This window comes from Oculina patagonica, chromosome 10, assembly GCF_052425735.1.
Source record: "Oculina patagonica isolate OP01 chromosome 10, crgOcupat, whole genome shotgun sequence".
In the NCBI taxonomy this organism is placed as follows: domain Eukaryota; kingdom Metazoa; phylum Cnidaria; class Anthozoa; order Scleractinia; family Oculinidae; genus Oculina; species Oculina patagonica.
In genome coordinates, this window is record NC_135767.1 from 7416290 (window position 1) to 7431343 (window position 15054).

The 15054-nt window shown below is 38.9% G+C and overlaps 1 protein-coding gene across 1 annotated transcript; it reads right to left on the minus strand.

The window, feature by feature from the left end:
- Positions 1-1617: 1617 nt before the first annotated feature.
- LOC144628329 (GATOR1 complex protein NPRL2-like) lies at positions 1618-15010 on the minus strand. Its single transcript, XM_078486431.1, has 12 exons — positions 14840-15010; positions 11368-11459; positions 11003-11171; positions 9745-9853; positions 8852-8991; positions 7194-7291; positions 6574-6610; positions 5898-5991; positions 4725-4842; positions 3834-3998; positions 3039-3085; positions 1618-1685 (listed from the first exon to the last, which is right to left on the minus strand). The coding sequence occupies exons 1-12, from the start codon at positions 14915-14917 to the stop codon at positions 1618-1620; spliced, it is 1215 nt and encodes a 404-aa protein (XP_078342557.1). The 5' UTR covers positions 14918-15010.
- Between the last annotated feature and the right edge of the window lie 44 nt (positions 15011-15054).

Sequence of the window (15054 nt, forward strand, 5' to 3'; positions counted from 1 at the left end):
TTCTTTTAACGACAAAATGCCTTCTCCTCGCTCTGGTTCTTTTAACGACAAAAATATCCTTCCTTATCTTCGATTTGCAGTGCGTTTACCGTTCTTGTTTAAGGTCAGAAGACCTCCTCTTCTCGTCGCTTTGTGGTGAGTTTAGGGTTCTTTTAACGACAGGAAATCTTCTCTTCTCTCTGTAATGAGTTGGCAGCTCTTATTAACGAGTAAATTAAACGAAATGTTTAGCTTATTCAACTTCGTCAATTATATTGATGCATCCAATGAGCATTTCAAATAAATCAATACTAGGAGATTTTGTTAGACACTCGCGTTCATCATTAAAAAAGAAAAAAGAAGCCGGTATTCGTCTTTTCTGAAACTTAAAGACCATGTTTTAAGAGCGATAAAAGATAAAATGATTTGAAGCGAAACCGAAAGCAATTATTTTACTTGAGTTAGAAGAGTTCTTGAATGCACCGACTTAAATCGAGCGCTTTTCAAAAAAATCGAATCATTTTTCTTTTATTTAAATTTGTCCAAGCGCTCTTTTCTGCATGAAAACGGAAACATCAATGAGGACGTCATCTTTCAAAAAAACGCTTCAAAAAGGACTTGTCCTTAAAAGAACGATAACTTAAAATAACGAGCGAACATATCCGGAAATTGAGGTAAAAGAAGTCATTAACACAAGAACATGTGCGAGAAGATGTCGCAGCGCTAACGTAAGTTTAAAAGCAGGTGGATCAATTGCTCCCGACACATAAACTTGTTTTTTAAAAAAAAGTGATTGAAAAAAAAAGGGGAACAAAACTAGTATGAAAGGACAGCAAGAAAAAAAACCTTAGCTGCTGACAAAAGTGGACAGTTTTCTCCTCCTTTTGTTATATAGATACTATCGAAAAATAACTACAACAGGCCGAAAAACCGACTGCGTTCGCTTGCTAAGTTCTTTTTAATTTCCGAGACAATTTAAGCGTACGTAATAGTCAAAAACTAAACAAAAGAGAACAATGGAGTTAGTGTCTAATAGTAACTAAAAGCGTAATAACTATTTCACGGGTTTTAGTCTATTTAGTAAAATCACTCTGAATCACTCGTAAATTGTTCAAATTGTAGGTAAAACAAATATCGTTTTGGTAATTTCTCGTTGAAGAAGACGAAGACTTTCCGATCGATTCTTTTCAGCCAATCACTAAAGAGCCGTGACGTCACCAAGCGGACACGCCATGTTGCTAGGCAACAACCCTAACGAAATATCGCGGGCTCGCGTTTCGGGGATTCCGGCCAAGAAAATGGCCCCGAATTAGAAAACTAAGAAAGAAACAAAAACAAATCTTTAGTTAGTGAAAAACTCGATTGACTTGCCTTATCTACAAAAAACCGATTACTGAACACTATTCGAACAACCAGACCAAACTGAAATGCAAAAAGGTACACAAACACGCCTTTTAGGCATTTATTGTATTGAATAATAAAATAATTAAAGGTATTCTTAGATAAATTATATTTCGGTAATTTACATTAATTCCGATCTGACCTTCTTGTCGAAAAAAAAGTATATCGGAACTCATGATTTTCAGCTTTACTGAAAGTTCAGTTATTGTAATAATTGAATTTCTCTTCGAAAAGCACTCATTTCCATATCACCACAATATGAGGGTCTCCTTCAACAATATCCTCCAATTCTTGATACGTTAGACCTGAAGACAAGTGCAAAGTGTCAGTTAGTACAACGTTAAGACCGCTGAAATCAAACTGAAATGAGAGTCGACAAGGGTTTAGCCTCGAACAGTTCAGTTAACCAGAGGGGTATGAGGGAGGGGGTGGGGTGGGGGAGGAAATTGCTGCGTTCGCGGACTTTTTTGCCTTCTACTTCACTTGGGAGTCTGTTCTTAGGTTAACGAAAGTTAAAGAGACAGTGTCTCGAGAAGTCTTCTAAACTTTTGGGGAACTGTGCTAGATCTGTGAGGGTACACCCACTGATCAACAAAATAACCCTTGAACAATAAAAGAAAAGCATAAATTCATTCTCCAAAATGCGAAAAAAACCATAATTAATGGTTTTATGAGATTTTCTTCCAAGGAACACTATCAAACTTGAAAACGTCAGCCCGACCTTTTTTAAGTTTTAGGTCACTTTCTTCTTACATGTCAGTGACCACACCACTTTTTAACAATTTTCATGACTAGTACAGTACATTAAAGCAAGGGCAGGCCACTATTAGTGGATTTTTAATTAATAGCAACACCTTCATTGAATTTTCAAGTAGCACTTAAACTCGGTGACACTACCCCTTTAAGAGATGAGTGTTGGGAAAGAGGATATGTCGATAATCATCGCGATAATCATCTAAGTGCGGTCCAACGTTCAAAGCAAACGCGAGAAATGACTTCTTCTACCTTTCACACAAACTGAAACTTTCGTCGACTCCGATGAAAAATTTGAGCAGGGTCAAAATCGATAAGTGACGCGCAATCGTCGATGAGTTCACAGTAAAACGAAAGCAAGAATTTCAACTTTGGTCAACTCTCGATATTTAAGAGATTATCAAAAACTAGCAATGGTATATTGCAATTCCTGCGTTTTGATTGGTTAACAGGAATAGTATATGAGCTCATATACCATTGACCACAAATATGGTAGCCGATACGCGTCAACGAAAATAGCTTGGGAGCTCGAATATTGCAATTCTTTGGGTGTTTTTAATAGAACAATTATTCCACTCGCGCTTGTTGGATATGAGATCGTTATAGCCAACGAGGCGCGTAGCGACGAGTTGGCTATCTACTATCTCATATCCAACGCGCGCTCGTGGAATAGTTGTTAAATATTATCTCGATGTAGTACTTAATTCGCAAAACTTACGTTGAAAGAAATGTATAGAAAACACTGAAAACAATGACATGTTGAGCTAAGTGGTGTTTGATTAACTGTCAAAAGTGATCGACGTGTTTTGTGTTTGTTAGGCTCTTTGATTGGTTAAAAAAATCGTGCCACGTGGGTTATCCAATAAGAGTAAACGTGCAGAAGCAAGCCCATAAAACAATCATACCTGTTTTACAGCATATTTCGTCGTAGTTGTGATTTCCATCTAACCATCTGTTAAAAAATAAGTCAATAAATAAAATAATTGTAATTTTGTTAGTTGACTAAGGGCGCGTTCGTTTGGGAATATTATTGAACAAGAATATATTACGGAATATATTCCGGCTATTCTGCTCCTGGAAGCAGAATAGCCGGAATGGAAATCCAAGTATTCCGGGAAAGGAAGAGCAGCCAAACGAACGCTAAATCGCATTATTCCAATTATTCTTATTCCGGATTGATCCCAAGCGAACGCGCCCTAACTGAACAGCAGCATCAAAAAGCCTGTGTAATATCAAAGAAATGTACGAATGTTTCATCAAGGGGCGGCCCAATTAATTTTTGAGGTGGGGGTGGGGGGGGGGGGGGGGTGGCAATGATGAAAAAAACTTCCACAAGAAAAGTAGGAGGAAAAAGTCGTGCACAAGTAAGCATGGGAAAAAATTCAAGCAAGCCCTAACTGGTAAACATGGATAGTGCAAAAAAAAACTTGCAAAGGCTTAAGTTGGTAAAAATCAAACACCAATTCTGACATAAAAATTCTTACTCAGAAGAAATTGCCCAATCCCTCCCCCCTCCCCCCCCCCCAAAAAAAAATTACACGATCCGTCCCTAAGCTTCGGCTAGCTGAAAGGATCAAACTCTTTCATCCGACGCAATGACCCCGGCAAGGGCTCCTGGACCGTTTGATCTAGAGTCCAGTGCATTAATCATTAAGCTACCATGCATCCTACAGTCTACACAAATTCATTGTTACCCTCACTTGTCTGCGAGCTTAAACCTGTTCGCTTCTGAGTCGCGATGCCTTCCTCTCGTCTTGTGATGGCCTCTGGGTAGGGACGCACTCTTTGTAGGTGTTGTTAGTTGTACTGGGTATTTATGGAGACGACGAATTATACCTGTCACCATACCAAATTGAATTAACCGCCTAAAGAGGTACAAAAAGTGATAAAAAAGTGAAACTGTCGTTAAATCTCTGCCACCACAATGACACTCCCATTAAACTTGAAGTTGCTGACATTGAAAGGGAAAAGAAACAGGGACATGTAGCAGGGACAAAATTACGGTACACACACAAGAAAATGTGGGGGTACATGTTGCAGCGAGACATCCCTGGAATGTTCCTTTGTATGGCAGCACTATAAAAATAAATAATTTTATATTATAATACCGGTAAGTAAATTTGTGCAGTAACGTTTTATTGCTAAGTTATTACTTTACGAGAAGAGAGCGTTTTTAAGTTGAGAGTCTAAAGAATCACAAAGGCTAATTACAAACGTAAACAACTCAACAAACCAACGCGCCAAACTTCAGTTTGGTTTTGGGTTTGTTTTTTGCATCTGGTTGGTTGAGAGGTGGCGCGAGTTTTTTAAACCAATCACCAAGCGTAGAAAAGGAAAACCAAAGCCACTCTTTATTACTTTCGACATTCAGTTAAAAACTCCTCTACTCTAAATCCATCAAAAACGTCATCGAAAAATTCGCTGGAAAGAATGGTTTCTCATTCTTAATGCAAACTGATTACTTTAAATCTGAAACAGCCATAACTTTTTCGCGACTTGTCCTAAGGGATTCAAGTTTTTTTTTTTGGCAAGACAAAATAAGTTATGAAACTCTTTACACGATATGTATATATATAAGAATTTTTCATTACCTCTCATCCACTCGAAGACTGCCGGGATTGTATCTCGTACACAGGTCTCTCACGGTCGCCCCTGGACTGAGCCCGCAATACAGCATAAACACGTCACGAAATGAAGGCGGGGTGCGACCTGGAATTAAAATGTTAAATGTCTTTTATAACATCTTCATTCACAAAGTCATTCTACATGTAACTTTCACTGTACAGCAAGCTAGACAAAATATAATTAAATATTTCAACTGCCAGTAAGGTGGCTGGTAACGGTTTTTTGTGCACTTTCCAGTCTTTCTTTATCAGTTGATGCTACAATGCCCAGGGGGTACTCTGTATATTTTTTTGGTTGGGGGTATTCCGCTGGGACTCTAAAACCCTTACCCTTTACCAGACCATGTACAGCTGGTTTTGGAACCCTATACTAGACTAGACACCGAAAATCCTTACCTTATCCCACACTTGCTTTTGATTAGAACTTTATCACTTTAAGTGTTTTTAATCAAAAAACATCTGTCAACAAAGGTTGCCGCGATGATTTTATTTACGTTTACGAAAGCCTCTTTCTCTTCTGAGTTTCTATTACTATACTGGACTCACCGGTAATTCGTCATACCACTGATCAGTTCCTCGGCAAATGATACCCTATTTTAGACCAAAACTCTCTGATTTCTATACCCTATCCCAGACTTAACTGCTTGAAAACCATACCCTTCACAGTAGCCCATACCTATATAGCTTATATATGGGAGTATCTCCCTCAGGTTGAGTTCATCTCCTTTGATTTCTTGTCAAAGGTCTGGATAATTATCTACATCAAACGCTCTTGGGGAGATATGTCAACACTCTAGAGAGTGTTTCATCACATTTTCAAACACCTCGAATTTCATCAAAAATACTCCGCTGCACGTCGTATTTTCAACTCTCTTCTCGGTGTTTGGAAATGTGATGAAACATTGTCAGTCCTGTTTGATATATTACTTCTTGCACTTGTCTTTTGTTTGCCATTTGGACAATTATTGTCTCAAGGATCAGTCAAAAATACTGGGTAAGGTTTCGAATTTTATTGCAGCTTTTCAAATAAAAAAGAAGAAATGTTTTGATCAAATTTCGAAATTTTACAGACCCCTCATAGTATGATTTGAATACCTGTGGGTACAGGTATATTTTTAAATGAACATTGTTTCCAGTTACCTTTCTTTCCAATGTACTTGAGACACTCCTCTTGTAATTTCTTGTCATGAGTCAGTTGATTTACTTCAGGTGTAGGAATATACACATTGGAATACTGTATGAAATTAAAGATCATTATGATACTGATTATTAAACTGGAATGAGTCTGAAAACACCGAATGGAGCTAGGGGCTTTTTGTAGTTTGCATCCAACCCTATTCAAGGAACAAAAATTTCCGCCGAAGAAAAATCCTAAGAAAGAGCCTTTTTCGGTTAAATAACAAGGTTTGTACCTTTTTCACAAACAATTTTCCAGTACTTTTTCAGGACTTTTCAAGAACTCAGATCGATTTTTCAAGGACTCCAAACTTTACATTTAACACTTTCACTCCAAAGATCTCAATATTATTTCTCCTTACTGTCTGTACATTTCTTGTAATATCAGTTTTGAGAATTCAGTTGTTACTTGAGTTTAACCGATTTCCAGAACTTTCCAGGACCAGTAGTCTTTTTCCACGACTTTCCAGTCCTGGGAAAAAACCCTAAACCCTAAACCCCATGGCATATTGCAGAAATTTGCAAGATGACAGTTTGTCTAATCTAGAGTATTACAAAATAAGGGTCTCTATAAAAATGGTAGCCCTGCACAACTAATGCAGATAAAGATGAAAATCTAATGCCAAAAAAAATTACTTGCCTGAAAAATAGGAATGAGCTTCACAACTTTATATTGACTGTGGAAACAAACCAAAACAGTCTTAAATTGTACATGTAGCATAGAATACAGAGCGGAAAATTCACCATTTAAATTCTGCCAAACAAAAGCTATGAACAACAAAGAGATAGACCCTCACTGTCTTCATGATATAGTAGATCCCAATGGGAGGCGTTAAAAGTTGTACATGCAGGATTGGATTTAGCCCCAGTGATGGGGGTCATTGTGTTTGTGTTCTTGGACAACACAGTTACCTCTCTCAGTAATTCTCTCTACTTAAGAGTACAAAACAGTTACCAGCCAACTGTAAGGACAATCTGACAAAATGTTCAAGGAAGGGGGGTTAACCTATGATGGGCTAGTATCCCATGCAGGGAGGGGCAGCAACACACCTACATTGAAGTCACTACAAGTTTCAGAAGCTGAAGTTTAGCAAGGTGAGTGTAAGCCTGACTTTTCCAGTGTATATGCCAAGTTTTTCTTTTGATACTTGATAGTACTAGATTCACCAGTAAATTGCCATTGAACTCTGATGAGAAAATAGTGATTTCAAATAAAATTATATAGCCAGTTAAAATAATATTATTGTAGATTGAACTTACATCATATCCTGGATACACATTCTAACAAGACTGATCTCGACATCTGCTTCAGCAGCAATCCTCTGCACATGGTTGAAGCCGTCAATATATGGCAGTATCTGTAGTAATAATATCAGTACAACATGTGTGACTAAAAGAGATACACAGTTATTAATAAACAGGGCTCGAGACTAACTTTTTTGCTAACTAGCCAAGTGGCTAGTGACAGCTTTGATTTCACTAGCCAAAACTTATTTTCTACTAACCACAATTTTTAAGCATAGTTCTTCTTTTAAGGGGGGGGGGGGAGGGTGAAAACAATGTGTGATATGTTTAAACATTGAGCCGTAAAATGTTCCTTAAATCTTCATGTTTTTTTTTCTTACAAAATTGGGCTTTGTTCTTCACTATAAAAATTGTACATGTACATGCGTTTTTGTCAACTAGATTGTGTAAAGCTTCACATTCTATAATGTCAACAGTTTACTTGTAAGTTATATTCTCTGAGAGACAATTTTAATAAATGCGGTTTCTTTCCACCAATTCCTGATTTTTTTACTAGCCATTTTGGCTAGTGAAAGACCAAAACCTACTAGCCAAAACTGCATTTTTACTAGCCTTTGGCTTGTTGGCTACTGTTAGTCTCGAGCCCTGATAAAACTTAGAATCATAGGTTTGCAATGCTGCAAAGACTACAGTTATATAAGCCTCTGCACACATTGCATACCTATAGGGCTAAATCCCTTGAGACTAAGGATAAATAAAACAGAGACAGTTAAGCTGCATTTTCAGGCTTCTTTATTCAGGTGATATGAAAGGTGGAAGGGGGAGGGGAACAGGGGGGTTTGTACTTCCTACTTCCCATACCTTTTCCTCCCAGGTCCTAGTGGTTTCCACCTCTTGGTGCTTTTTCTATTGCAAAATATTATGTAATGTTACAAAATTGGTCCAGATTGTTTTTCCTGGTCCCTGCCACTTTGGGAATCTACTTCCTCTCTCTCTTCTTCTGCCTCCACCAATAGGCCATTTCCGAGTTGCCCTTTGCCTCTGTTTCAAAACGAGTCTACGTGCAAAACCATTCATATGAAAATGAGTTTCACCTAAAAGTCCATTTTCATGCAAATCAAACTCATTTTCATTTTAATGGTTTCACACGTAGACTCGTTTTTAAACAGAGGCAAAGGGTAACTTGGAAATGGCCTATTCTTTACTCCAAGGTTCCCACCCCCTGTCCCTCCCCACTAATATCAATAGTTGAGTGTCTTTTTAATTAATACTTAACCAAAAAATCAGTCAGTTTTACTGGTGGCCTTGCCAGCAGGCTTTTAGCCAGGATTTAAAAAGTGGAAGTCCAAAAGTTTTTTTAAGGCCTTACTTAGTCCCCATAGGAGGGCCTGAGGGCATCTAAAGATTTCCAAATTTGCTAAAAAAAATCCTCTGTATACAGTTATTAATATTAATTTTCTCTGAAAAGTGGCCGTCCATAGGACTCCTGGACTCCCACCTGACTTAAAGCCTGCTTGCCAGCCAATTCATCCTATTTCAGACTTACACTACCTTTACTTTGTATTGGCTCTGTTTTTGGTATAGACGTGCTGATAGACTTAACTTTACTGTTCTCTCACAGGAAATTTAATTAATTCTAACATAGTCCTGTGTACATTACACCAGTCACTGACCTGTTGTGTGGTGATATCCCACTCTGAAGATGACAAGGCATCCTTGTTACATATAAACACTGGTACTTGATGATCCAACACAGAGCAGGAATCATTACTGCTGACAATGTCGCACTTTAAGTGAATAGTGTTAGCCTCATCTGTGTGAACAATGGTTACAAAATACCGGTAATACGCAACTTGAAAACAAAACTGAAGAATAACAAGAACAGTCAAGTAGATTTAATGGTCTTAACAGTTCCAGAAGACTTGTAACTAAAGGAATTCCATTTTGTACTTAAAAGCAAGAGAAATACAGTAAAATTTCCTGAAGATTTGAGGGGAGGGGACAAGTGGTCGCACTATCAGAGACAGAAGACAATTTCACCCTACCCACTCTCCCATCCCCTTCCCACTTCTCTTTCCAAGGGAATTGTGCTAAAGACATTTCTGCACTAACATTAAAGGACATTTTATTAATTGTTTTTCTTGGAAACACTTTCCTTGGAATCAACAGCTGCTCTGCTAGTTGAGTAGATCTGATGCCTATCTACACGTACAGTGTATAATGGTATTTAGATATAACCCCTGTTTCTGTTGCATGGAGCAGCTAGGAGTTTTTCTACTCTCCCCCCCCCCCCTCCCCTCTGGATGGGATGCTAGTACTTCACAGGTTACTCCCTAACATTCTGTCAGGTTGCCCAACAATTCACCAGTACTCATTTATACTCCTACACTGTAGGTGGATAGAGGCACTGTGAAAGTTATTCCAATCCAAAGCCATTAGGCCACAACCCCTCGCACAAAATACACTGGTATAAATAATAATACTGAACAGTTGAATTTGAATCAACACTGTGCTTTACCCCCAACAAGTCAAATGTACAACCTAGATTTCAGTGGAATTAACCTACCTATCTGTATCGTGCACTTTCCATTTTTGTTTAACTCCAGAAGGATTTCTGAGAGAACAGATGGTAGAGAAGCTTTAGTTTCTTCTTGGGATAAGAAGCCATACTCGAGCTGAAAAGTAATTACAAACAAAAATTTATTAGTCTTGAAAGTGTTTACAGACATACCAGGGATGAAATATGTAAGAAAAATTCACACTCAACAAAAAAGATTGTTGGTTTACCACAGATAGCTTGAGAGAGGAGTAAAAGAGGCCATGAGTGTATATCCCTGCCTACAAACCCTTCCTCAATACAGACAGAAGCAGATATAAACTGCCACCCATATGAACAATCTCTTATAGTCAAATTCATCGGAACACACTAGGCCTAATGCATGATAACATCATATGCTCAAAATTCACCACCAAGCCTTGTTTTTGTGAATTATTCTCAACCCTCTGCCACCTTCATCAGTTCAGTTTTGGGAATTCATTCATCATAAAGTTTACAAGTTTGCACTTGAAAGTGAGGCTTGGTGGTAAAACTAGCCGGCCTGATGTAAATGTAAACCTGCATTATAGGGGCTATTTGGACCAGAGATTCATCAAGTCCTGTAATTGTGCTTAAGTAAACAAGCCCACAGACTGCTTAGAATTTCTAATAACTTTAATTTTTCTGACATACAAAACTCAAACTTTAAAAATGTTAAAAAATTAAAACTTTGTCTCTCTCAGTCCAAAGGATGGCTCATCAATGCTGGTACTTAATTCTGGTTGTTATAGCAACTAGGAGTATTACTACTCCTCTTGGATGGATGCTTAGTCATCACAGGTTACTCACCCCACCCCTCCCCTCCAACCCCACCACCATCCCCACCCCAGTCAGGTTGCCCCAAGTAAAACCCTGGATGGAGAGAGGCACTGTGAGAGTAGTGTCTTGCCCAAGAATGCAACATAACAATCGCGACCAGGGCTCAAAACCAAAACTACCCAATCCAGAGTCCAGCACACTGACCAGTAGGCCAGCACATCCAACATTTTCAAAGTTTTGTACCCTATCGCCTATGCTACACATTACAGAGGAGCAAAAGGGATGAGGGAAAGAGGGCAGAGTGCAACTGGGCATCACTTTAGTAATCTCTCTAGAAATAAACATGCCCCTGACTCAATTTCCCTTTGTTCCTTGATTGTTTATTACTTCCTCTTCTGTACCTTTTTAATGTGTACTACATGTAAGTAAACTATTTATAAATTTTAAATATTATTTTATTAATAATTACCTCAAGTGACGTCATATAACCTGCTAACTTCTTGACCACACCCTCATAGCGAATGGTGTCAACATTTGGACCAAGGACAAAACACACATTGAAGACTAGAGCATTCCGAGAATACTTGGCATTCTCTATACTAATTGGACAACCAATGAACTTGTGATCAAGGGCATTACTGAAAAAAGAAATAATTAGTTAATACCCTAAAATAAAACAGTAACTTCGGGTTAACAGAAATGTAGCTAAGAGCTGGCTGTTCGCTAATTTCACCAGCTGAAATTTCACTAGAAAACAAAGACTAAGGGTTACATGTATTTTGAAGGTACACAAAATCAAGTTTATAAAAACTAAAGCAATTAATAATGTCTTACATTGTAATAAGCTTGCTCTGCAGTTCAGGTTTAGGGATTATGTAAACTGCAACACAATCAAACTCCTCTTTAGAAATGAAGTCTTCAGGGACCTGATATTGAACAGAATAAAACTGTTTCATAAAATACTGCCAGTGGGAGGTGTGGTGGCCTAATGGTTAGGACACTAGACTCCGGATCAACCGGTTCCGATTCGTGCCCTGGCCAGGGTCATTGTGTTGTTATCTTGGGCAAGACACTTTACTCTCACAGTGCTTTTCTCCACCCAGGTGTATAAATGGGTACCCGCGACTTTAATGCTGGGCATCCCATCCAGGGGGGAGTAGAAATACTCCTGGTCGCTTCATGCTACTGAAACCAGGATACCGTATTTACTCGAATAAGCGCCGCCCCCGAATTAGGGCCGCCCTCGAATAAGCGCCGCATTTGGGATAAAAAAGTTAATAAGCACCGCTCCCGAATAAGCGCTGCAGTCCCGATGCGGCGCTTGTTCGAAAAATTCCGTATACCGGGTAACTAAAAATAGCACTACAATGCAACTCTGAAACAGCCTTGGAAATTCCTTTTCATCAAAAGCAATGTTTTGCAGTTCAAGTTATTAACTGCGCTGCGCAGTTCTTGCTCTGCACGGGGTTTATTTTTCGTCGTTTTGTCGGTGACCAGACGCAGACGTCCACTCGGTCAAGCTTGAAGTCACGCGATGTTTAGTAGCTACAAATCAGTAACAAATGGAAACATTTTCTTTTTTTTTGTCTTTACAAAGAATGTTTTGTGTGAGATATTCGACTTTGAAGCGTTTGGAAAATACTTAATTTCCACGCATCAAAGAGAAATATAATTCAGCGGGCCAGAATCTGTGAATAAATACCATTACGTTGGTGTAAAAGAATGTGCTGACATGACAAGTTTCACTTTCGATCGGCTAGAGCTCGAGTCACGCAATGTTTTAAAGCTATTATAAGCTACCTTTCAAATCTTTGCGAATGCTTTCAATTGGTCTTTACTAAACAAATTTATTGCGAAGTATTTCTTTTTTAAGGGTAATCTAATTTTTGGGCCTGTGTCATCTAAAGGATTTTAGAGATATGACGAAAAATTCCTTTCACAAACATGCCCTGACTTGTATCGCTTACGTCATTCGGTATGCTAGGGAAATACCCTCTGTGCTAAAAACAGCTTCAGCGTCCACGCATGGGAATTCGGCCAGAATTTGCATATAGGAAAAATTATTAATCACGGCTGGAACAACTCAACCATGAAACGTCACAAAAAGTTTGTCAGTCGCTGCATTTTTACAACCGCCTATTGTAATACGAAAACCGAAAGAGGGGCAAAATAATTATTTTGAACTGTTAAAGAGGTTTAAAAATAGTACTAACAGTATAGAAACTGCGAAACATTGTTATTGGGCCAGTTTTCAGTTTTATACAAATGGGGAATACTGTCGAAATTCTCACGGATACTTACGTTCCTGGCGTGAAGCCAGGCGTACTTATGGATTGATCTTACAGACCCAGGGGCGTTGTTGTAACCTTTTGCCCGTCGTCCCGATAAACGATTTTTTTGTTTTACGGATCAAGATCGTGGGAATTAAATTTGGCCAGCATTAACATATAAGAAAAATATTTAATTGCGGATGGAACAAGTCAACCATGAAATGTCACAGAAGGTGTTTTGTTACCATTTTGTTTGTCAGTCGCAACACTGTATGTGCAGATAAAGGGGGTGGGGGGGGGGGTGTGCATTTTTTTGCTCCCCCCACATGGCTACCCTAGAGTGGTCACGTGACCAGCGCAGTTTTAAGCTTTACGAGCTTCTTGTTATGTTTTACCGCTCGCCCATTTTTTTTCTATCCAAAATTCTTACAATACGTAGTTAAGTTAACATTTTAAACTTTGTCAGGACAGCAAGCGCAACTACTTTCTTCCGTAAGAGACGAATACTGACAATCAAAATACCCTTCTTTTAGTCAGTAGAAGTTTCGTCTAGATGACATTGTTTGTGGCGTCCAATTTTTAAATAAGCGCCGCCCTCGAATAAGCGCCGCACTTGAGGCGCGAAAAATTTAATAAGCGCCATGGCGCTTATTCGAGTAAATACTGTAAGCTCCAACCTGGTGGACCACTGGGCTCATATATAAACTTTTTTTAATAAATACTGCCAAAGATGGAAATTTTGCTAAAACCATTGTCTAAATCTTATTGAAAACCATGCCTTCACAGAATGCAGGAGACAGCACATCAGAGAACATAGGTTTTTAAATTATCAAAGGGGGAGAGGAATGCCCCCACTCCATCCTTCCTAGTTGTCATGCCAACTACAAGAGCCCCCTGTTTCCAAATTTTGTTAACTTGGTCCATTCCTGGTTAAGAGTCCATTTAATAATACAGTGGACTGAGTCCTTATTTTTCTTGAACCTCCAAGGGAAACAAAAACTGCTGCAAGAATAATTCTGGAGTTAAAAATTTGTAGTGGTGGAATTTGTGAGGCAACCCAAATGACTTTTGGCTAGAGTTATCAAGGGGTTCAAGAAATCGGTATTCCACTGCATACATGTACTCTTAGCAAGGAACTTCTCTATTCCACAACAGCTGACCAGGAATAGCACATTTCATGCACAGCTTGGCTTGTACATTGATCTATACCAACTCTTCTGGATTATCTGTGAGTTTCCTGGATACAATCTCCTGGATATGAAGGAAAGTGCTTAAAATACGTGTTTTCACACTTATTTTGGTCAATTCTGGGAGAAAATTTTAAAATATTGGGTGGATGGCTCAGTGGAGCTCTATTTTTTATGCCGTTTTGGAGGTCAAGAAGAGGTATCTTGATGCAAAATTGGTGGTCTACCGGATGTCAATTTTTGCTCCATTTTTGGCTTTAGAAACTGCAGATTACCCCGCAAATGAGATTTATCTTATTGAATAACAATAGTTCCAATTGTTCACTGCCTCGTTCTTCAAAGAGTTCTGTCTCGGTGAATGTCATTTGGGCCATTCCATTTTATATCCACACCCCCCCGGTTGACAAGGTAATTCAAAATTTACCCCCTAAGAAAAAAAGATCAAAGTGCCGACATGATGCCCCCCTCAGAAAAACCCGATTTTTTCTTAACCCCATCAGAGAAAAGACCACTTTTTGCACATTTTTTACTTACCCCCTCAGAAAGAATCAAACGTGCCGACATATTTTGAACCTCTTAAGAAAAAATCGTCAACGGGGGGGTGTGAATTCTTTTTGGAATGGCCCTTTGCGGGGTATTCTGCAGTTGCTCCCAATTTTTTAGGTTGGCATTTCTGTTGACGTACACTAAAAATTAAAATTCATGACCACAGTTCAGCAGTTCACCAGAACATGCACCCTGTTAGCAGAGCCTTTCTTAACTCCTTCTTCCTCATTTTTTGCCAGGGAAGTTAAAAGAGGCTCTGCTTCAAGTTGCAGAACTGACTGACGTGACTGTTAGAAATCTCACCTGATAAACAATTTTTGGTCCTGCAATCGGGTGGAATTCGCAAAATAATATGCACTCTAGTTCTTTGTGGTCGTCCATGATGGTTCATTCTATTCTATGGTGTTTCTAGACCGCAAAAACAACTCGAAACTCTGCAAAACTGCACAACTGTCGTCCGCCATCTTGGATTTGACATTCGGTACCCAGTCTTTTCTCGTCCAATGCGCGAAGCGCGA

Coding starts and splice junctions, on each gene's coding strand:
- LOC144628329 (XM_078486431.1), bottom strand. CDS start 14,917: ATGGACGACCACAAAGAACTAGAGTGCATATTATTTTGCGAATTCCAC. Junction 9,854..11,002: donor GTTATATGACGTCACTTGAG/GTAATTATTAAT, acceptor ATTACTTTTCAG/CTCGAGTATGGCTTCTTATC. Junction 5,992..6,573: donor AGCTCATTCCTATTTTTCAG/GCAAGTAATTTT, acceptor AATTTCATACAG/TATTCCAATGTGTATATTCC.